Here is a 24,487-nt window from a genome sequence, read left to right as displayed (position 1 = left end):
ACATACTTGTTGAACAAATGAGAGGTGAATGAATGCATGTGCTTCCTTCCCCCTCCCAGACATGCTTACCATTTGTCTGAATCTGTAGGTTGTGGATTTTCGTCTGAATGCCCTCTGGGTACAGAGTGAAACTACACTCACACTTCCCAGTGAGCAAGGAGGACATGTTCCTTAAGTGCAGAGCCCACTTTGACACATTCCTGGGAGCTTCTCTGAAAGCCACCAGCGACTCACAGGGGCTCCCATTGGCACAGTAAAAGCCATGTTGGGGATGATAAAGGGCAATCAGGTCCAACTTATCAGTGACCTTGGACCACTGCATCTGCACCAAGAAGCCTTTCTTCTGTGTTTGGCAGGTCAGGTTGACATCAGAACTAGGTAATGCATAAATGTCTTCTTCTGCATTGAACGTTTCTTCCAATACTCCTGAAAAGGAAGGACGTGAGCCATCAGTTTGCATGATTCACACAGAGTGACTCAATGAGAAACCTTGGTTACTTTGGTGAAGTGAGGGAGCAGCTGGAACTTTCCTCCCTGGCTGACTTAGGGGTTAGAGAGAGCTTGTTCCTGATCTAGACAGAGAAGCATAAGACTCAACACAAATGAGGAGGCATTTGCTTAAAGACACTAGAGGAAATTATTGACTTTTGAATGTCTATCACTTTGTCTATTGGTCTGTCCAAAAAATAATGTAAGTTCTCTGACTACCTGTGAAAAAAATTAAGCCTATTTAAAGATTGGAGCCCACTAGCAAGTTTATTATGACAACTACTCTTACAATGAATATAATTGGCTTTTTTTGTTTATGACTCAAAAGCACATAACATATAATAACACACAAATATTATTTTCTGAAACTGAAAAATAACTAATATGCATATGTTTTTAAAAATATATGTTTACAAGAGGATTTTACATAGGTTATTTTGTTTAATCCTCTGCACACACCAAAGGGTGATTTTTCTGTTTGTTTTTAAAATTTATTTATTTTTGGCTGTGTTGGGTCTTTGTTGCTGCGTGCGGGCTTTCTCTAGTTGCAGTGAGCATGGGCTACTCTTCGTTGAGGTGCGCGGCTTCTCATTGTGGTGGCTTCTCTTGTTGTGGAGTATGGGCTCTATAGGCGCATGGGCTTCAGTAGTTGTGGCACACGGGCTCAGTAGTTGTGGCTCACGGGCTCTAGAGTGCAGGTTCAGTAGTTGTGACGCATGGCTTAGCTGTTCTGCAATATGTGGGATCTTCCCAGAAAAGTGATCGAACCCGTGTCCCCTGCATTGGCAGGCGGATTCTTAACCACTGTGCCACCAGGGAAGTCCAAAGGGTGATGTTTGTTAACAGTTTATCAAAGAGGAAACTGAGGCACAGAGAGATTAAGTGATTTGCTTAAAGTCACACCTCAGTAAAAGAACACTAATTTGGTTGTCTAGAGTCTGTGCTCCTTCTATAACCTTCATGACCTCCAAACTGCCTTCCAAATTGGTTGAGAAGAGTAAGAAATTTGACATTCACTATCAGAGGATCAAAAGGGCCATCATTTCCATGTAGTTAGGATGCCTGAGGAAAGGATGGGGAAAAAACAGCGGTAGAGGTTTCCACTAAAGATAACCCACTGGTCAGCATCATCTATAATCAACACTGAAACACTAGACATGAAAGAAGATTCCCTCCCATCAGCTCTCTGACCAAATGGTACAGGACACTTACAATATGTTAAGCACTGAGCCTTTGACATGCCTTCAATAGTGTAGGTCTCAGTTTTAGAATTAACATGGAATACTGTTACAGGAATGATATATTATTGTGACAAGTACCACTGAAGCTCACAAAGGAAAAAGATGACAAGCAACTGAGAAAAAAACAGGCTCCAAAGGTACTGGACAAATGGGAGTTACTACACTTTTATGAATGCAAAAGTTTGGGTAGGCAGAGGTTAGTGCAGCTTAATGTAGCTCCCTGTGAGCTCACCTTTGCCTGGTAATACATCTCGGATCCTATCCACAGCATTATATTCCAAAGTCTCCTTTGATTTAGAAATTCTCCTTTAAAATCTTCATAACTATATCTGAAAAGCAGAGCTAATTCTTAAAACACTCGGGCTCACTCTAATATCCTCGTGCTACGGAATGCAGAACAAATCTCTCCTCCTGCTGTTTTTAAATAGGCCCTTTAGGCACTGGTCCCCGCTGTCATAAGGACCCTACTTTGTCTCCCAGGTCCATACCTACACATGCCTCATTAAAATTCAACGTATGTTCAGCTCCCAAAGATCTTAGTATTTGGAGGAGAAATTCTTGCTCTATCCAAAAGAGAAAGTATTTGAGAAAGAGAAAAGGTTGAGCCAGGAGCTCTGAGTCTCGATGGCTTGTGATTTTTCTAGTATTCCGGAGTTATTCTGACTATCACTTGGACAGCATTTCATTTGCAAGAAGCACAATTTCCCAGTTACTCCAAGAGACCCTCTTAGAAAGAAAATGGGTGAAAATGTCTCAGAGCAGTGGCACAAACCACCCATTCCCTTCTTGTTTTTAGCGCTCATTTGTAATCCTTTCTAGACTCTTAATATCTCTCTGAGAGCTGCCACTTAAATACATAACTGAAAACCTTAATAACAGTCTGCCTTTGGTGATCAATTTCGGCAGTAGCCACAAGGCATTTTAAATAAACAGAGGCCCCATTCCCCTCAAAGCGGCCGATCTGACAAGAAAGGACAACCAGAAGCCTTACCCCTGACAAAATGTATCTGGATGATGGAATAGACAGCACAGTATGTCCATTTCCCCCCCATAGTCTCCTGAAGGCCTCACACCAGCATTTCCATAATGATCACAGAAGTCAATAGATGCCTTTAACTAAGCAAACTCCAGCCACCCTGTTCGTGCTGAAAAAACGCCACATCTACCAAACGCCTGTGTCTGTTTATCACTTGGCAAGACCCCAGGAAATGAAATGTAGACAGGAAAGTAATGTGGTTCAGAGCTAAGTATAACCTTCAACAGAACAATGTTGAAATTGTTCTCTGAAATCTTGTGTATCACCTTCGTTAAAAGCATTTTTAGTATCCAAAGATTCTCTCCTTCAGGATCTCTGTGTCAGTCAAGCTGCTTCTGAAATCCGCACAAAGGAGATCATGCAGAGCAGTTCATAATCTGCTTTTTATACATTTCTTTTCAAGAGCACAAAGTCATTTAACAAATGTGAGCTCAGTGTCTTTCATAATAGTTTTTCTGTTCAATTTTAAAAGATGTTTTCTTTCCAGAATTGCTTCAGGGTGAAAGAACAAAGAATTAACAGGTTTAATTTTAATAAAATCTGAGAAGTAACAGAGGGTAGCTCCAGCTAAGAAATGGAATTTTAACGTCTCCCTTCTTTCAGGGAAACCCACATTCCCTGGAGGTGAGGAGACGAGGGCTCCTTTTCCACCCTGTGTCTGGGATAGGCTGGTGGTCAAGTAGGGAATTCTCCCACCCTGCTGGCGGGAGGTCTGTTTTGATGATGACAGAAAAGCGTGTCTCTGCCTCAGCAAAGATCATGTAGAGTAAGACAGAAACAATCAGAATCCAAAGGCAGAGAGAATCTCCTACCTCAGCTGGTTACCAGGCCCTGTTACATCCACCCACTTACTTCCATTTACTGAGGACCGGATTTCAGGGAGGTGCCTCCTTGGTAAAAATCCCTGGTTATTCGCAGAAGGACATGATGACTGTTCCCTGTCAGATACAACTGTATTGGTTTTCTACCTTGGGGTAAAATAGGCCGTCTTTACCTGCCAACATTAAGAAAAGAAACATTAGGCTGGACCTACAGCATAAGTTTAATGAACAAAGAATAAAAATGAATTAATATGTACCATCTTATGAACAATTGGTGAAATATTCTGTGACCCTAATCTCATTACTACCAGCAAGGCTAAAGACAAATGAGAAGACTGAGTTGTATTCCTGAGATGGTTACTCTTTTGAGGTCAGGGAGAGATAATTCTGACCAGGTCATCATCATGTATCATGTCATCATGTATCATGACATCATGGGTGTACTGATCTGTCCTATGCAAGGACTTGAGGGGGGGATACAGATGATGCTAAGATATAAAGCATCACTCTTGCCATTCAGGAGATTAGAATTACCTGGGAGAAGACATTTGCATATGGTGAAATAGGGCTACTGTCTTCCTGGATGTCCAGGCTACCCTCTACACCACCCCTACAAATATTTGCCGTGACAACTGTCATACTCATTACTACTCAGCTAATGAGGTTTCCTGCAGAGGCCAGAAAATGGAGTTACTGATTTCCTACTCCAGGGCTCCCAACCTTTTATTCCTATCCCCCACCACCACCTCCCCAGTAGGTCTCAGGTCCCTGGAGGTGTTGGGTCAGTTGGGGCTGACAGGGATATTTTCAGGGAGGGCTGGGGAGTTCAAAGTCTTTGATTGAAAGGCAGGAAGAAACATCACTGCTCTTGATGCCTTCATATCTGCCCCTTTCCTCCTAGAGATTCTAGTAAATCACGGTGATGGAGTATAGAGGCAAAAACAGGCCAGAAGATATAGTAAGAAGACCCTGATCTATAGGTTGGTGTCCCTATTAAACGGGGAGACATTAGAAGCCTGGGGAGGGATTTCAGTTAGTTTACTCCACTTGTCATATTAAGAGGAATCTACCTAAGTAGAAACCAATAAGAATCTAAATTTATTGAATTCTCTAAGAAAATATCCTCCCCCTTGAATCATCTAGAGGTCTCTTATCTCTTATTGCCTGAAGGTGAAGCAACTCTTCAAATAAATCCCTCAGATTCAGAAAAAGGGAAATCCTCACTTGTTTTCCAGAGCTAGAGTAACTTTTAATGGAATCCATGCCTGGGGTTGGGATGCCCAGGGCCCCATTTAGTGGCTACCAGGCAAATCTGCCCATCCTGGGTGTGGTTTTTATACTTCCGTGGCCTAGAGTCATCAGATTGGACTGATTTTCCTTTGAGATTCACCCAGGCTCTAATAGAAGAAAAATTTCACATGCCCACAGAATATTAATTGTGCTCACCTGGCGTCCTGCAGCTAAGAGCCCGGCGCCAGCCCCTCCATGGCTGTTTGCATGCAGCAGGTGGCAGCAACACCCCACAGACCAGCACTGCTAGCCCAGTGATGGGAATTGCCCTCACTGCTTTTCAATCCTGGGAATATTTTCTAAAGGCCCTTTCAGCATGAGGGTAGGCATTCTCTATACTTAAAAATAACTCTTCTATGGAAGTCATGTCAATCTCTTCTATTATCCTCCCTGCTCACTAAATCCCAACTGCATGGTGTTTCTTCTGCCTTAGATTAGAGTCTACTGCATATAAAGAGAAAACAGAAGCAGTCAGTTTCACACACAAAAAGAAATCTTGAACTTCAGAAGCAAATTCAATTATTGACAAAGTGAAGCAGGGGCACACATTATTTCTGCTACAGGCAAGACACAATTGTGTGTTTTGGACAAACTTTTTAAATGCTCCATCTAAACACTTACCCTCAATGAGATTAAGGACATTTTCAGAAATAGGAAGTTGAGCAAAAGGTAATCTTATTTTTTGTGGTTTTCAGAGAGGTTAACTCAAATATTATTGATTTGTCTTGGATTTTATTCTTTTTTTTTTTAACATCTTTATTGGGGTATAATTGCTTTACAATGGTCTGTTAGTTTCTGCTTTATAACAAAGTGAATCAGTTATACACATACATATGTTCCCATATCTCTTCCCTCTTGCGCCTCCCTCCCTCCCACCCTCCCTATCCCACCCCTCCAGGTGGTCGCAAAGCACCGAGCTGATCTCCCTGTGCTATGCGGCTGCTTCCCACTAGCTATCTACCCTATGTTTGGTAGTGTATATATGTCCATGCCTCTCTCTCGCCCTGCCACAGCTCACCCTTCCCCCTCCCCATATCCTCAAGTCCGTTCTCCAGTAGGTCTGTGTCTTTATTCCTGTCTTACCCGGATTTTATTCTTTAACTACTTATATAAAAAAATAAGAACGTGGAGTGTTATACTGTTGTACATGTTTCTTTCCCAAAATGTTTAGGAAACATGCTGCTTGATGTTTCAGTTAATCAAAAAATATGTATTTAGTGCCAACTCTTAAGGGATTACTGAAGAGGCATAGTTCTAGGTGATTTTAAATACAAATGAGGAAATAAGCCCTTAAGGCACTTATCATTTTGCTGGGGAAAAAATATCCATGTGCACCAGAGAGTCAGGTAACATAAAGCACCGAATTAAATGAGTAGGTAGCACAGGTCTTTAGAAAAGGGGATGATCTCCTAGGGATCAGGTGGGCTAGGAACATCTCAAGCGTGGAATCTTAACTTGGCTTTATATTGTAGAAGTGAGTCTGGTGGAAACCATGAGGTAAGTCATTCCAGGCAGAGCCAACCCTTGGGAGTACTGAAGTTCAAGGCCAATTCAGTGAGTCAGCTGTTATCATGAAGCAGAGGCTTTATTGGGGGGCTTGGGGCAAAGTCATGCTAGGGATGAGCTTAGATTCTGGAGGGCTTCGAATTCTAGGCTATAGATTTTTTTCTTCATGTCAGAGAGAGTTATAGGATTTTCAACAAAAGAGTAACATATTTAAAAGTAACATTTTAGTAGGATGAATTAGGTGAATTAGTAGGTGGACATGTGAAGACTGAATAAAAGAAGGGAGAAAAAAAGAGGCAGGAGACCTGTTAGGAATTCTGTATTTCTTTAGGCACCTGAGGATGAGAGCTTTCCTATTGGCAATTGTCAAGTATGATAGGGGCATGGACATTGCAAAGAACGGAGGTAAGGCTTGGTGTCCAGTTGGACATGGAGTCAAAATCTCCTTTGAATTTTCATACATCAGAATTAGGAGGAAAGAAAAACCATCATAGAGCTGGATTCCTGATGGAAGAATGGATTCCTGCTCCCTTCCCTACCCCAGGAGCAATCGTCAGGGATCACTGGACTTTGAACTAGAAGTGAGGGATGACCTATTAGGTACAGGTAGAGGCCCTGCCTCCATGAGAATGAAGGTCCTCCTTTTGGCTTTCACTCAAATTTTATGAATTTTAAGAATTATCATCTAATGGAAGAGAGAGAACTTCATGAGACTTTCCACACAGCAATTTGTTTTACCACCATCATTTCCACCATGCTCAACCCATCCAGTAAAGACTGATTTTAATGTAATACATTTTTGTAATGACAGCATCAATATCTGCTCATTACAAGAAAACACTTTAAAAGGATAACAAAGAAAATAAAAATCCTAGCCACCCAAAGACAACCAAAGTACTTATATTTTGTCTTATATCTTTCTAGACATTTACATAAATATTTTACATAAATATGTTATATGAAGAAACTGGATTTTTACTATTTTTACTGCATGTACTCTAATCTGTGCTTTTTTTCACTTCATAATATATTGTAGACATATATACATGTTATAAAACAAAGATAAACTTCTTCCTTTAAAATAGTTGCATAATATATTATTCTACAGATGTCCAGAAAAGTATTTTTTAAGTAAGAGAAATTTTAGAATATTTTTTACTTTGAGAAATAGAATTACAAAATTCAATTGAATAATTATAGTAAGTAATCTTTGAATTTTTCTTTTCAGTGGCAAGTTGAAATAAGGAGAGGGGGAGAGAGAGAGAGAAAGAGAAAGAAAGAGAGATCAATCCTGATTTTGCCAAAGCTCTGGGAAGCTAATGACTCAATAATAACTCAATAATGGTGACTTTTGCAGAAAAACACTTGAAAAACCATTAACATCTCTAGGGTTAAGTTAGCATAGTTGAGCATTAGAAGAAATATTTTAAATTCTACATTCTACCTGGTTTCAAAGCAATGAAATTTATTTCAAATGTGTCTTCACATTCAATGGAGACATTTAAAAAACACCTTGAAAAACTGAGAAGTGTTCAACTGATTTTAGAGCTTAATAAAAAGATAGTGTGGAGCAAAAATCACACACCCTGGTTTTTCTGTAGACTGCTACAAACATATTCTTAACCACATTACATTTTTTACAACTACCGATTCATGTAGAGATACTGTGTTGCTACACTTGGTGAAAACAATAGGCTAGGGAAAGTCAGCCAAGGACTGGATCTGACCTTTGTCAGTAATCCCCCTCTTCCTTTTCCCCAATAATTTGTCTTTAAATGGAGTTCTAAGTTTGAGAGTAAGTGAGAAAGGGAAAGAGAGGGAGAGAGACCATGCTGGTGTTTTTCCTCCCTCCCTCCTTCCCTCCCTTCCTTTCTCTCTTTCTTGTAGTGATGTTGCTTAATGCAACCTTAATTAAGTAGCGCTAACGGGAAATAGGAGATTATGATTAACAGCATTTCCAGGGTAACCGAGAGCTAAACCAAATTATTTTCTTGGAGGAGGAACAATTGTAATGGGGAGAGGAAATGGTGGGATGGAAAGATAGTCCTCATTGCTTAACATCTTTTTTTTTTTTTTTTTTTGCGGTACGCAGGCCTCCTGTTGTGGCCTCTCCCGTTGCGGAGCACAGGCTCCGGACGCGCAGGCTCAGCGGCCATGGCTCACGGGCCCAGCCGCTCCGCGGCAGGTGGGATCTTCCCAGACCGGGGCACCAACCCGCGTCCCCTGCGTCGGCAGGCGGACTCTCAACCACTGTGCCACCAGGCAAGCCCCTGAACATCTTTTTTTAAAAGGTATTACTTCTCATTTCTGGCTCAATAAAAACTTTGTAATGGACATTATTTCATTTTATTTGGTGACTGAGATTCTTACAGAGACCAGGGACATTGTTCTGAACCTCAGACCCCAGCGTGGAACATAAGAATATAGAGGATAGTTGTAAATAAAAATCTACTCCCTCTTCTAGAGAAGAAGTCTAACTTTCGAAAGATTTGCCTCTTTTGTGGAAGAGTCAAAGACAGAGGCATGAACGCGCGCGAAGCTTGTATATTTTCTGCCAAGATCTATAAAATGCTGGAGCTAGAAGTAACTGTAGGATCATCTAGTATAGACAGAACCCTTCATCTTACAGATGAAAAAAACTGAGGCCCGAGAGGTAAAATTGCCTTGACCAAGGTCAAACGGTTTGTTATAAAGAATCCTGTACTACTTGTTATACTGAGTCTTATTTCAACATGATTAAACTTCAACATCTTGACAAGGAAGCAACAATCTAGAAAACATAGGGTTTTTTTTTTAATTCCCATGACATTTTTCTCTACTAACCTGCACCTGTGTGTCACAGAGGAAACAATAGTGATTTATATGTATATATTTGTATATGTATGTGTGTGTGTGTATATATATATATATATATAGTCACACACATATATATAAACACATACATATATATTTGTTCTAAAAGTTTCTGTTTGTGTATTTGTTTGCTTGCTTGCTTTTCAAGTTAATTTCCTGGAGGAATTCTGACTACTTCTTTGGGTGAGACCAGGCATGCTATTTTTTAATGGAAGTTATTGAATTAACCTCACTCTGGTGTTATATAATTCAGCATCAGTTTTATCCTATTTTCACTGTTCTTTAGCCATTTATTATTTATTTTCCCCTCTGGTTTTGCTCAGGGAACGACTACAGATCTCCTATTTACATCTCCAAGCAATTCTCTTTCTCTTTTCAGTTTCTCCTTTATCCCCAATACACTCAACCAGTGCTGAATGGGGAAGCTGCTCTAATGACCCAGCACCTGGCTAGGAAGGCATATCTCTAGGAGAACGCTGATGCAAACAAATGTATGTGGAAAACACTGTGTGTGGAGAGTCCTCTGAAGGAAGCTGAAGATCCTCAAACCTTTTTTTCCCCTAAAACAAAATCATGTTTTGTCACTTTTGAGAATGTTAGAAAAGCTTTCTTTCCCCTAAAACAGAATCATGCTTCATTGCTTTTGAGAAAGTTAGAATCTACTTGAAATTAGGAGTATTTGTATCAATTTCACAGTCTAACCACAGTCACAGAACAAAGAAACCTCAGAAGAACCAACCGCCTTATTTTACGTATGAGGAATCTGGTGGCCAGGAAAGGGGAATGATGGACTTGAAGTCACAGAGTTACTTATACCATAAATATTGAACTCCAGGGTTTGGCTTTACCTTGGGCTACCCTTTTCTCCCCTACAGAAACAAAGGTTAATCATATCACAGATGTTGCTATGTACGTGGCCATGAGTAAAAGACAACAAAACCAGGCTGAAATGTGGATGCTGGGTTGTCAACCAGATTCACTCCCCAGCAAAGGAATTCATCCCCACCCACGCCAACCTCACAGCACCACGTAACTCAGACGCGTGCCTCTATGACAGAAAACTGCTCAGAGACCCCTGAGAGTTCCTTGTGAGAGGTGCAAACCTCAAATGCCAGTTCTGTAAATGTCCAAGCTCCTTTATTCATATGCGTCTAGGTCATACACATGCTTGAGAGGAACCCAGCACCTCACCGCAGCTCGCCTACCCCCCGCTCAACACTCCATCTCTCACCACAGTCCTGCCCCCTCTTCCCTTTCTGTCTCTCAGGCTCTTCACGTTCATTAAACTCCAGGTTGTCTGCATTTACCGTTTTCTCTGCTTGGAACGCTCTTCCACAGGCTTGTTACATGACTGGATTCTTTCATTCTGGGGTTGTTCAAATGCCCTTTCCTCTGTGAGGCCTTTCCCGACCCCTGTGACTAAATCTTCCCCCGCCAAGCGCCCTCCTCGCACCATGTGTCTCTGTCACATCAATAGCTGTATTTCCTTCGTCATGCTTATCACTGTAAGTTAAGTTTCTTATTTTCTCGTAGGTATACTGTCACTTTCCGTTAGAATGCAAGCTCTGTGAGGACAGGGTCTCTGTACCTTGGCAAACGTCCTCTCTATCCGCCTTTGCCCTCCAGCTGCTGTGGCGGCAACCGGCAGCTCACATCTACAGCCTGAAGGCACCTCTCCCCAGCTGCCCTGAACACCTCCTACTTTCTGAGTTGGGCATCTCCGGGGCCGGGACACAGTATGTCATCCACTCTGACACATGCACAACGTTGGAAGTACAAGGGAGTTAATGCCCCACGGGGTGACACTTGACCAATGGGGAGCAGGGGCTGGTGCATAAATCCGTCTTCTTCTGACGTTCAGGGGGTTGATTCTCAGGTGTTCTACCCAGCTCCTCAGAGGGCACCCAGAGGGCCCCTGCCACATTCGTCCACAGTGTTAGCTGCTTGACGATGCACCCTTGGATTGGCTTTCCCTCCTTCTTTACTTTATTCTTTTCAGTCCCCGATTCCTGTTCCAGAGGATAATATCCTCAAGTAACTGTAAGAAGGCCCTGGTCTCAGCTGTGCTTTTGGAGGAATGCGTACAAAGACTGTCTCCTTACTCACTGTTCTATCTCCAGCCCCCATGGATACTATATGAATGTTTTTGGGTGAAACCCTCTTGACTAAGAAATACCACTTCCCATCTTCATCTCACAACATACACAAAACTGAAAAAAACTAGTCAAGTCATCCTAAAAATAAGATATCCTTCCCCCTGATGGGCTTCTCAACAAGTATGGGGCTCCAGCTCTATGTCAGGCACTAGTGTTGATCTACAGAGCAAAGATAGAGAACCCTTTCTCTCCCCTGATGCCTTTTCAGATTATCATGGAGAGGAGTGACCACTGTGAGAATCAGCAGTTCAAGGACCCCCACTGGATCTACCACAAATTACGACCTTTAGGTCCCCTATGAAGTATATTAGACTAAGGAAATTAGCAGTTCGTAAAAGAGCAGACAATATATACCTTGACAAAGTGAATATAAATTTAAAGACCTTTCATGGCTGACTTGCCAAATGCTCAAATCAACTGTAGAAAACACATAAATCCTCGTTACGTGAGCCATGGAATTCAATAGCAGTACTTAAGACAGAAATAAGTGCGAGAAACTTACATCTACCAATGACAAAATGATTTTCTCTGATAGTCAGAGTTAAGCGGTATAATGCTGTGACTATGGGGAAATGAACATGGTAAAATCCAGGTCTCTTACACACAGGCACGTAATATTTTTAAGATATCAGAAAAGCCACATGGTGGCTTAGCATTTACTGAAGTAATTGCTCCCTGGGAGCTGAATTACTCCAGAGTTGGTTAGCCAACATTTTCCCAGCAGAAAACAGAAAGCACCCTCAAAAGTGATAACTGAGTAGAGCTTAAGATACAGTTTATTTATAAAGGTGTGGTAGGGTATAGGGGAAACAACAAGGGATGGCACAGTTCTCAGAACTGGCAACAGCAAGAAGCCATTTCCTTTCTTAGGACTGAGGGGAAACGGAAGAGGATCACCAGAGAGAATGGCTGTAGGGGGAGGCCCTCCTGACCCGAATTGTGTCTTTCAGTGCAGCCAAGCCATGGCAACCCCTCAGGTAGGGGCCTGGGGATGGAAATAACTTGACCTCACTCTTTTTTTCCTCCCTCTATTTTTTCAAGTAGTTTTGACAAATATATAATTTTTATTTTGTCAAACAGAGAGAAGGAGCATGAGATCAGGGTATTTATGTGCACCCATTGGCTGAACCAGAGGTCAAGGGAGCTCATTTATACAGTCCACACAGCTTAGCTTGCCAGGACGATGAACATGATGGATACAGAGGGACAAACTGACAACATCCATCACAGCAGCTGTATGGTCCTCCGTTATTGTAACAGGAAAGGCTGCAGGCTTCCTTTGCTGGTCCACCTGGACCAGGACAGGACTTGCTGTTGAGTGCCCAGCCTACTGGCGAGGAGGCACCTCAGAAACTACCAGTTAGAGAATGTTCAGCAGCATGATGGATGAAAGCCAGGTGAGGAGCTTTTCCTCCTTTGAGAAGGGTTTAAGAAGATGCCACTTACTTTAGTCTTGTGCAATGAGGTATGTTCTGTCATAGGAAGGAGCTCCCCCTGTTGGCAATGCCTGCAAGAGGATCCCAGACTTCATGGAAGAAAACAGTTGAAATCAGGAGAGTGTGTCGTTATGTTCTGTGTATAGCGTGACTAAGGCATTCTTTTGAGACTCTAACCATGGTAGAATAGCATTTAGTTCTTGCTTTTAAAGACTGGTGAAGGATCAGTACCCTTCAGTTCCACCATTTCTGTCACCTCCTTGTATGTCTAGAGCATTCCCTGGGGAGAACAAGTATTACCATTTAAAAGACTTCTTTTTTTCATTAGGTCTCAACATTCTAGGTAGGACCAAGTTCCCCTGACAAGTTAAGAATGAGCACAGACATCAACCTAAAGCCCTTATTTAGGAAAATCCTTGGATTTTTCCAATGAATTCTTTACCTTTATAATATGGGGCATGAAATCTCAGGGGCCAGGAAAATACTCCCATGACCCGTTAGGAGTAGAAATGAATACCTGAGAAACAGGCAAACCAGAAACTGATTGGTTTTAAAGTGGGTAGCAGGACCCAGCCACAAACTGTGAACTAAGACTCCTTTTCCATGAATATCTATCGAGACATTCTATACCATCATCTGAAGGTAAATGGTGAGTGTCCATGCAGTCCTGGATCCTGACGTGTTGTCATGGTTTGCACTAAATCCATTGGATAGAGATACTTGAGACTATGGGTTTTAAAAAATATAGCTTTTTATGTAGAGATTAAATGCTATAACATGTTGTATTGGTTTTCTGGGGTTGCTGTAACAAATTACCAGAAACCTGGTAGCTTAAAATAATAGAAATTCATTCTATTGGGTTGGCCAAAAAGTATGTTTGGGTTTTTCTGTATCATCTCACGGAGAGACCCGAACGGACTTTTTGGCCAGCCCAATGTAACACTTCCGGAAACAAGAAGTCCAAAATCAAGGTGTCAGCAGGGCCTCTCTCCCTCCGAAGGCTCTAGGGAACAATCTGTTCCTTGGCTTCTGAGCTCCTGGGGTCTGTCAGCATCACTCCAACGTGTCCTCTCCTCGTCTGTTTCTAATAAGGACATTAGTCATTGAATTTAGGGCCCCCTCTGTTAATCCAGGATGATCTCATCTCAAGATCTTTAACTTAATTACATCTGCAAAGACCCTTTTTCAAATTAGGTCACATTTACAGGTACTGGGGATTAAGACGTGCGTATTTTTTCAGGGTTGGGGGGCATCCTTCATACCACTAAATACATCATACATCAAAATCTTCTCTATATTCTCTAATGTTTAAAGACAATTTCTCTCACACATACTCAGTACTGCTAATCATCCACTTAGCCTTCAGTTTGATTTCTGAAAAATATTACTTCTATTTTAAAACTTTTTTTCATGCTTTTCATCTTTGTGTATCCAGCATTTAACTTCATGTTTCTAATCACAAGGATTATCACACCTAAACCTGTATATAGATATAAGGAGAAATACCTTTATCAATTTGGAGTAATTGAGTGTAGAATGTGGGCTCTACAGTTAGACCTGCTTCAGTTCTTGGCTCTGCCATTTCCCCGTTGTGACCTTAAACAAGATGTTTAACCTCTCTGAGCTGCTGTGTCTGTAAAATAGGGTGGGTGCGAAGAGTGACGACATGTAAAGCGCCTAGCACCAAAGTAAACCCACTGCAAAATTAGTTATTATTAACACAAAATGCACAGTACTTTTTAAATTTTGTTTTTCTAATGATAACAATAACCTTTTGTCAAAGTATTAGTTTGCACTTATTCTTTCCTTGATGAAAACAATTTTTAACTTATTTTTCTCTACTTGTATCAACTGCAGATTCAAAAGACCTGGAGAAAAGTGATTGGTGCTTACTTTAGTGTCATCCATCATTAACTAAAGCTCCCAGCTATGTTTTGAATCCCTAACAGACAGTGATGTATGGAGCAAAAGGTGGTCAAAGGGAATGATTTTCAGACAAGGGTTTGAGCTCCAAGCATGGGCAGTTTAGCAAATCAGGAGACAGACCTTGGGGAAATGAGAAAAGCACGCGAGAGCCCTGAAATGCCATCTTTCTAAGCAATGTTACGTATGGGGTATGGTTAGGAACTGAGGGTTTGGATTGAAACAAACTTTAGTTTGACGTCTGGGATTCACTAGCTATTAGTTAAATGCCCTTGGTCACGTCACTTAAGTTCTTTGAGCCTTGGGTTTCTTATATATAAAATGAGGCTAATGACAATACCTATCCTCCAGGGTCGCTGTGAGAATTCAGTGAGATCGCATACGTGAAAGCACTGGGTACAGAGCCTGGCCCATAGGGTAGCTACATGGTAATACTAATAAAAATAAGACACAAAGGAGGGGAGTCAAGAGAAGGAAGATGGTTTCTAGACATAGGTCTTCTCCAACTCAGTGAGGTTGGACAGACGGGTCATTTAACTTTTCCAGGCTGGCGTTTCCTCATTAGTAAACCGCTAAAAATGAAAGCTGCCTTCTAGTTTATTGAGTCAAGACAAGTTTAATGGTCATCACTAAATGACTTTTAGAGATCCAACACAGTAGTCTGCATGGCCTGCCATTAAGTTATAAAATATAAGATTTTCATGAAATATACAGAAGATGATAGACCACGTAAATCACAAATAATTACAATAAATTATATGGATGAATATCTGTGTTCTGGCAGATGCAGCCTATAATCCCTTAATACTCCTCCCCTGCCCTCCCCCACCCCATGCCCTGACTAAGGAGGCTTTTTCTGTGATCCTTAAAAATCAATGCTACAGTAAACTAATCATAGTCTGTTGTAGTGATTGGATTAACGGGAAGATTTTGCTAGGGCTTACATCAAGGCCCAAAGTAAACAGCCACCCAATACACAGATTGTACTGATTAGGGGATAGAGCCACTATAAAAGATACTTAAAATTGAATTAATAAATCAATTCTACTTTAAAATAAACTACTAAATTGGAAGAGTCTGAGATCTCAGTTTCTCTTTCCTTTTGCCTCCTTGGTGATTTTTCTCAAACCAAATTTAAGTTTTAATAAAACTGTGTATTCCATGGAAATCATAGGCAAGTTAGCCAACGCACCTGCCCCAGCTGCTTTCTGGAGTGGTGTTGGTCAGAGGCAACTTAGTCTATATCAGATGAATGTTCACATTTCTATTAAATTTATCTGTGAATTTAAATTAGTCCCAGATCACCCAGCAATCCAGTCTTTTAAGCTAACCCTCAGGAAGTCTTTTAGCTTCCTTAGCAGAGGAAGGTTATAACACTGTGATAGAAAGGAGGGGATCGCTAAGAAACTCAGTCTCCGTGAATTTACATGGTTCAAAATGTTTGGCAGGGGCTTCCCTGGTGGCGCAGTGGTTGAGAGTCCACCTGCCGATGCAGGGGACACGGGTTCATGCCCCGGTCCGGGAGGATCCCACATGCTGCGGAGCGGCTGGGCCCGTAAGCCATGGCCACTGAGCCTGCGCGTCCGGAGCCTGTGCTCCGCAACGGGAGAGGCCACTACAGTGAGAGGCCCGCGTACTGCAAAAAAAAAAAAAAAAAAAAAAAAAATGTTTGTTATAACAATTTAGGAAATGATGAGTCAATATGTACTCTGAGTTGACCATAATGTTCTGATTTATCATGTTTCACTTTCCCCACAAAGCAGGTGACAAAACAGGAATAAAGCAAAATGAATCTATTCTTATTAGATTGGGGCCACAATCTCATATTGGGTTTAGATATTGGATTTCCTGACAGCTTCCTATATTGTCTGCTTATTGCTTTCAAGGGAGCCAGCAATGGCCTGGGATAACAGTGTGTCTGGAATGTGAGACATCTCAAATGGATGACACAATTTCCCTGGGCTCTGCTGCCGGTGGAGTTCCCTAAGCAAGTTAGTGTTTATGTGTCAGTGACTCTGGGGGTTCAGTGGAAACCAGACAGGAATAATCCTTGCCTAGAATAATGACACCATAAAAGAAAGCAGGAACACAAAGACGAATGTTTTTACTCACGTTCAGTATTGCCTAACTAAGCGAGGAGATTTTTTTTTTTTTTTTCTTTTGGCTGAGAAAGACTCATGGTTCTTTCCGCACTGGTTTTCTCTCTCATTTCCTTTTAGGTTGCTGTTGAGTACACTTGCCTTTGACATTTCCCTTCTACCCAGTCATGGGATATTCCTCTCTTTCCCGTATCAAATATGGCATACGCCCCCAAATCCACATGCTGTAGAGTTGGTCCTTTAATATTTTCTGACATAAACTGGATCTGTCTGGCTCAAGGTCTCAGTGGGACAAAACAATAAAACACTCTCTTCTCTTTGAATTATACTCAAGCCCTGGTCTGGCTTTCCTTCTTGTACATGTAAGTTTGATGACAGGTCCTGAAGTTTGCTGATTAGGTTAAAGACCAAGAACATTTTTCATTAATTTAAGTAAAAAAGACATCATCTGACACAGGCATGGAGAAAAGAGTGAACACACTTAAGACAGAAGACAACCTAGAAAACAGTAAATGCTTTGTTTAAACTGAGGTACCTGGGGCTAGCGGCATGGGTGGATTAGTGGGTGGGAGGTGAGGGGGCACCAGGTCACCTAAGCAGGAGATGCCCTCGTCCTCTAGCAGCTCCATCTAGGACTGAGCATCAGCAGCTGACTGACCCCTCCACTCCGCAGTGTGTGGCAAGAGGCCAAGGTCAGCCCCGGACCTGCGGCACGGGGAACTCCACTGCTCTGTCCCAGCAACTCACCCACGAACTGACTGTGTTGAGGGTTCACCTGGCTGGAATGGAACACTGGTTCTCTCCTCTCTTGACTCCCCTCGCTCAGAGGGTGGGGCCCCTGTAAAATGTGTTCTGGCTTCTGTGGGCAAGTCCAAGGCAGTGCTCTTCTGCTCCCATCCCCCGCTCCCACACACTTGTGTGGCAGGCCTTTCTCCTTCTTTGAAGGCCACTCAACCTTCCACTCCATAATATTAGTCTTCCTGAAATTCTGTTTTCTTTCTTCTTTCCTTCTCTGTCTATCCTTCCTCCCTGCTCTGTTTCTCACTAGAAAGCTCAAATAGGCAGTGGCAGAAGAATAGTGTGCACAGAGACCAAATTTGAATTTGGGAAGCTGACTGAATAGAGGAGTTTTTTGAGGAAAAAAAAAAAGTTTCGTAGCAGGAGGGGAAGCAATTAAGTATGTTTACGACAGGATTTTTGGTAATATAGCATTTGTTTTAGGCTGAGAGGAAGCAGATGAAGAAGAAGAGACTAATAATTCAAGAAAGAGTAGAAAATTTACAGGAAAATGTCTGGAAGAAGATTAAGAGAGCCGAGATCCAGAGCACAGATGGAGTGATCAGACAGCAAAGAATAAAGGGGCGGGGGGAAATGCTTCTGCTCTGATAGGGAGGATAAGAAATATTATAGTAAAATTGGGATGTGGAGAGTAAGGAAGTTGAAGAAATTCAGATCTGAGCCCTCGACTTTACATATAAACAGAAGAGAAGTTGCATTATTTGCTGAAAATTAGTGATGGAGGAGCCCTGAGGATAGGGGAACATGGGGTTTTGGACTGTGGACCGGGAGGATGGTGACAGGAAGGCAAAGAAATGAGGAAAATGATGCCTGAGCAGACGTGAGGACACGGCAGAAGATGACAGGTTGACTTTGGACTAGAATCAACAATCCTTGGTGTCAGCATGACAGTGAGTTGCAGTTCAGCAAGGTGGTGATGTCAGGAGGTTGAGAGTGGAGGTACAAAGGGAGGAGACTCTGACAGACTGTGGGCTATACAGGGAGAAATGGAAACTCAAAAAGTGGTTGCAGAGTGGGGAGAAAAGGGCTGGAGGGAGGAAGAGAGGTAAGAGAGAAGAAGGTCCACTTCCCCTCAAAGCTTCTATATCGTTCTCCACTCACATTGGTTTATAACTGTGGCCCCATTTTCACTGTAGATTTTTTTAAAAAAACAAGAACTTGTGTGAATAATATCCAATCCAAAATTTAGCTTCTGCTTACCCCAACAGCTCATTGTTGTAGCAGCTGATGCCAGTATATATGGGGAAAAGGACTTTGTTAGAGGGAAACTACACATGTGGTGGCCTTCCTGAGGGGGTGAGGAGGAAAAGGGTAGTGCCTGCAGCCTAAGAGCAGCAAACTGGGAACCACAGGCCTTGCACTTGGGGGCCAGGGAGGGAGGGGTGATTCTTAGAGGAAGCAGAGTGCTAAAGAATAACCTTTGCCTACACCATTTCTGCCATGTTTGCCTTATGGATATCTGGCATTGAGGTAAAGAAATGGTTATGAAATTCTGTCTAAACTCTGACCCAGGATCATGCTAGTGCTCAATTAGGAACCAAAAACTGGGATTCTACGGGGACGTGGGAGGAAACTGCCTGATTGGGTCCAGTTAGCTCTTCACATCCAAATACAAATCGTGCCAGCCCTGGACTGTCTCTTTGTCTTTGGCCAGCTGCCAAGTTTCATCCCAGGAGGTCTTTGTTTTCTTTTCAAGAGACCAAAAATCAATCACTTAATTCTTGGGGAGGTTGAGGTGGAAGATTAGAGCGGATTAGAGTCAATTATAAACACAGTCCCTTCTGACATGCTTCCTGGGGGACCAACAGAAGCTCATCAGACCCCTCATTAAAGCAATTACTCTCACAAGCCCGTGATAACTGTATCTACTTTATCTAGTGGCCATACCTGAGCCTATATTGAAACCAAGCCAGAGAAATCTAGAGAACAAAATAGGAAGTAAAATACCTGGAAAATCTCACAGCCCCAGACTGAAAGAACTCTGCTTACAATCTAGATGGATGGATAGACAGACAGACGGATAGATAGATATGTTTATCTGAGATCAAAATTGGCAAGGACTATTAGCTTCTGGAATAGACCAATCTAGATATTAATATTAAAACAACCCTTTCTGAGCTAGAAGAAATAGAAGTGATGATGGTGGTAGTGGCAGGAGATGAGGGGAAATTGAACACTAAGTAAAGGACAGAAGGTTGGGGGCGAAGGAGACAGCTAAGCCTGGAAAGCACTTCTGGCGCGTCTTCCACACCACAGAACACTCGGCCTCGATGCGGCTAATAGCACATCTGGCACACCTGCCCAGCTGCCTGCTCTGCCTGAGGAGATTCCCTATGAGGCATTTCTGTGACTCAAAAGAACGGCTAAGTGGTTCACAGGCCTCGTTGCTTAAGGGTTTAATGTTTTCCAGGTGCCAAGTGTGAATGGGGATTTGACCACCTACAGGTCCTACTGTGTGACCTCAGAGTCATTTCAAGCTGCCTGCTCATCTTTTATGAATGTTAATTGATAATGATGCTTTATAATGATGCTGAATATTTAAAAGAACATTTCATAAACTGGAAGAGAATCGTGGTTAAAATTCATACAGCCTCAAAATCGGTATACTAATCACACAGAAAGGCAGAAAATGTAAAGTGGTGACTCGCTGTGCTCCTACAATCCAACGTCCTGGCAAATACTTAAAAATTTTCATTAGCTTTTACAGTATTAATTTCTTCCTCTGCCACTACGCGGGCCTCTCACTGTTGTGGCCTCTCCCGTTGCGGAGCACAGGCCCCGCCATGGCTCACGGGCCCAGCCGCTCCACAGCATGTGGGATCTTCCCGGACCGGGGCACGAACCTGTGTCCCCTGCATCGGCAGGCGGACTCTCAACCACTGCGCCACCAGGGAAGCCCTGCCTTGGGGTTTTAAACTTGGGATTTTTTGCTGGCATTTACTTGATTAAAAACACAGCATTGATTTTGCTTTAATACTTAACTGTGCTTTATTTTTATTTTTCCTCTCAAAGAAAAAAGAGTTACTGAGAGCAGAAAGGAGAGAGACATTCATTTGGTAATTCAGTCAGACTGAGTGGCTAACTTAAGCCTTATGGAGGACCCTGAAGGAAAGGATGAAATGAAGGGCACACAGCAGCCCTGCTCACACGTGCTGTTATTCTCAATCACTGTCCACTAAAGTGGACTGGCCGGTTAATTTACAGGAAAGGGGCTCTTGCATTTGCAGGATTATAACAGAATTTCAGCTATCAACAGCACTGCATTTAGAATCACAAAACCTGAACTTGAACCCTACTTCTGTCATTTACTAGCACTTTAAACTTAGGCAAGCTATTTCACCTCTAAGTCTGCTTTCTTATCTGGAATGAGAATGTTCCAGGGTCTTCTGACTGGAATACGAATTTTCCTGGGCTTTTACAGGGATTAGATTGAAATCACAAAAGAAGAAACATTCCAGACAATACCTGATGCATGACAGACTTTGAGTACAATACTTGATGCATGACAGACTTTGAGGAAGTATTAGGCTATTTTCTTCCTTCCCATTTTAATTAATAAAATATAGCTTTGGAAAAACTGTTTCTGTAAGTCACACTTCTAATTACTAAAAGCACTGGCAGAGACAAAAATCTATGTAAATTAATTCATAACAATTTTCAATGCCCTATCAATCATACACTATCCCAGTGAAAAGGGGTCTGATCTTGGCAATTTTCTAATCCAATCCCCCCCTCCTTTATTTTAACATCTTTATTGGAGTATAATTGCTTTACAATGGTGCGTTAGTTTCTGCTTAATTACAAAGTGAATCAGCTATACATATACATCTTGCGTCTCCCTCCCACCCTCCCTATCCCACCCCTCTGGGTGGTTACAAAGCACCAAGCTGATCTCCCTGTGCTATGCAGCTGCTTCCCACTAGCTATCTATTTTACATTTGGTAGTGTATATATGTCCATGACGCTCGCTCACATTGTCCCAGCTTCCCCTTCCCCTTCCCCGTGTCCTCAAGTCCATTCTCTACATCTGCATCTTTATTCCTGTCCTGCCCCTAGGTTCTTCAGAACCATTTTTTTTTTTTAGATTCCATATATATGTGTTAGCATACGGTATTTGTTTTTCTCTTTCCGACTTGCTTGTATGACAGCTCTAGGTCCATCCACCTCATAGCAAATAACTCAGTTTCGTTTCTTTTTATGGCTGAGCAATATTCCATTGTATATATGTGCCACATCTTCTTTATCCATTCATCTGTTGATGGACACTTAGATTGCTTCCATGTCCTAGCTATTGTACATAGTGCTTCAATGAACATTTTGGTACATGACTGTTTTTGAATTATGGTTGTCTCAGGGTATATGCCCAGTAGAGGGATTGCTGGGTCGTATGGTACTTCTATTTTTAGTTTTTTAAGGAACCTCCATACTGTTCTCCATAGTGGCTGTATCAATGTACATTCCCACCAACAGTGCAAGAGGGTTCCCTTTTCTCCGCACCTTTTCCAGCATTTATTGTTTCTAGATTTTTTGATGATGGCCATTCTCACTGGTATGAGGTGATACCTCATTGTAGTTTTGATTTGCATTTCTCTAATGATTAGTGATGTTGAGCATTCTTTCATGTGTTTGTTGGCAATCTGTATGTCTTCTTTGGAGAAATGTCTGTTTAGGTCTTCTGCCTATTTTTGGATTGGATTGTTTGTGTTTTTGACATTGAGTTGAATGAGCTGCTTGTAAATTTTGGAGGTTAATCCTTTGTCAGTTGCTTCATTTGCAAATATTTTCTCCCATTCTGACGGTTGTTTTTTCGTCTTGTTTATGGTTTCATTTGCAGTGCAAAAGCTTTGAAGTTTCATTAGGTCCCATTTGTTTATTTTTGTTTTTATTTCCATTTCTCTAGGAGGTGGGTCAAAAAGTATCTTGCTGTGATTTATGTCATACAGTGTTCTTCCTACATTTTCCTCTACGAGTTTGATAGTGTCTGGCCTTACATTTAGGTCTTTAATCCATTTTGAGTTTATTTTTGTGTATGGTGTTAGGGAGTGTTGTAATTTCATTCTTTTACATGTAGCTGTCCATTTTTCCCAGCACCACTTACTGAAGAGGCTGTCTTTTCTCCATTGTATATTCTTGCCTCCTTTATCAAAGATAAGGTGACCATATGTGCGTGGGCTTATCTCTGGGCTTTGTATCCTATTCCATTAATCTATATTTCTGTTTTTGTGCCAGTACCATACTGTCTTGATTACTGTAGCTTTGTAGTATGGTCTGAAGTCTGGGAGCCTGATTCCCCCAGCTCTGTTTTTCTTTCTCAAGATTGCTTTGGCCATTCGGGGTCTTTTGTGTTTCCATACAAATTGTGAAATTTTTTGTTCTAGTTCAATGAAAAATGCCAGTGGTAGTTTGATAGGGTTTGCACTGGATCTGTAGTTTGCTTTGGGTAGTAGAGTCATTTTCACAATGTTGATTCTTCCAATCCAAGTACATGGTATATCTCTTCATCTCTTTGTATCATCTTTAATTTCTTTCATCAGTGTCTTATAGTTTTCTACATACAGGTCTTTTGTCTCCTTAGGTAGGTTTATTCCTAGGTATTTTATTCTTTTTGTTGCAGTGGTAAATGGGAGTGTTCCCTTAATTTCTCTTTCAGATTTTTCATCATTAGTGTATAGGAATGCAAGAGATGTCTGTGCATGAATTTTGTATCCTGCTACTTTACCAAATTTGTTGATTAGCTCTAGTAGTTTTCTGGTAGCATCTTTAGGATTCTCTATATATAGTATCATGTCATCTGTGAACAGTGACAGCTTTACTTCTTTTCTGATTTGAATTCCTTTTATTTCTTTTTCTTCTCTGATTGCTGTGGCTAAAACTTCCAAAACTGTGTTGAATAATAGTGTTGAGAGTGGACAACCTTGTTTTTTTCCTGATCTTAGTGGAAATGGTTTCAGTTTTTCACCATTGAGAATGATGTTGGCTGTGGGTTTGTCATATATGGCCTTTATTATGTTGAAGTAAGTTCCCTCTATGCCTACTTTCTGGAGGGTTTTTATCATAAATGCATGTTGAATTCTGTTGAAAGCTTTTTCTGCATCTACTGAGATGATCTTCAATTCCCTCAGTTTGTAGACAAGGAAATTGACATAGAAGGGTTAAGTGAGACACACAGGTACATGGTAGCACAGTCAAGACTTGAAGCCAGGTCTTTTGTCCCGAGTCCAGAGTCTTCCCTGTTACCATGCTGATACTACCGCATCCGATGGACATAAGAAGTGCATTTGGTCAGGGTGCCCATGGAACCTGATGGTACAGGGATGCTTGCAAGTTTTCAGTCTTTGTTCTGAGCAAGTGGCCTAACCTGGCATGTACTTAAATCACAACAGAAAAAGGAGCACTTGATCTGACCAACAAATAAATACTTCAGGAATTTATGGAAAGATGAGAGCTAACCTTGAAGCTAACCTAGAGCTGGCCTCATACACTTATCTCCATGGCCCATAGTGGTCTGATTAGCTATGTCCTAAATAGCTCTACCCCACAGTAGCATATGAGAGTCTAGGCATGATGGATGGGAACAAAATAGACTTGGGAGACTTCCAAGTTTAGCATATACCTTCTTTCCCCTGGGCATCTCATCTTCAACTTGGGCCCACAGTCAAATCTTTAAAGGCAGATTTTGTCGTGTGGTACACTTCAGAGAATACCCACCCAGCACCACTGATGGGATTTTGGAGAAAACTTTCAGAGCAATGGTATTCAGAGAGCAGTCTGAAGACTTGTGCCAGGTTGGCTGGCTGCACCACTAGGGAATCCTCTGGACAGAAAGCTTTAAGAAATAG

The 24,487-nt window shown here is 41.7% G+C and overlaps 1 protein-coding gene across 1 annotated transcript in view; it reads right to left on the bottom strand.

Annotated features, from left to right (window-relative positions):
• The window catches only part of CD96 (CD96 molecule), an 86,094-nt gene extending 83,312 nt beyond the window's left edge, over window positions 1-2,782 (bottom strand). Inside the window, 2 exon segments of the mRNA XM_060010133.1 lie at window positions 70-426; window positions 2,722-2,782. Coding sequence (XP_059866116.1) covers window positions 70-426; window positions 2,722-2,782 — 418 coding nt within the window.
• Window positions 2,783-24,487: the final 21,705 nt, after the last annotated feature.

This window comes from Delphinus delphis, chromosome 4, assembly GCF_949987515.2.
Source record: "Delphinus delphis chromosome 4, mDelDel1.2, whole genome shotgun sequence".
In the NCBI taxonomy this organism is placed as follows: domain Eukaryota; kingdom Metazoa; phylum Chordata; class Mammalia; order Artiodactyla; family Delphinidae; genus Delphinus; species Delphinus delphis.
This window is presented reverse-complemented; position numbering and strand designations above follow the sequence as displayed.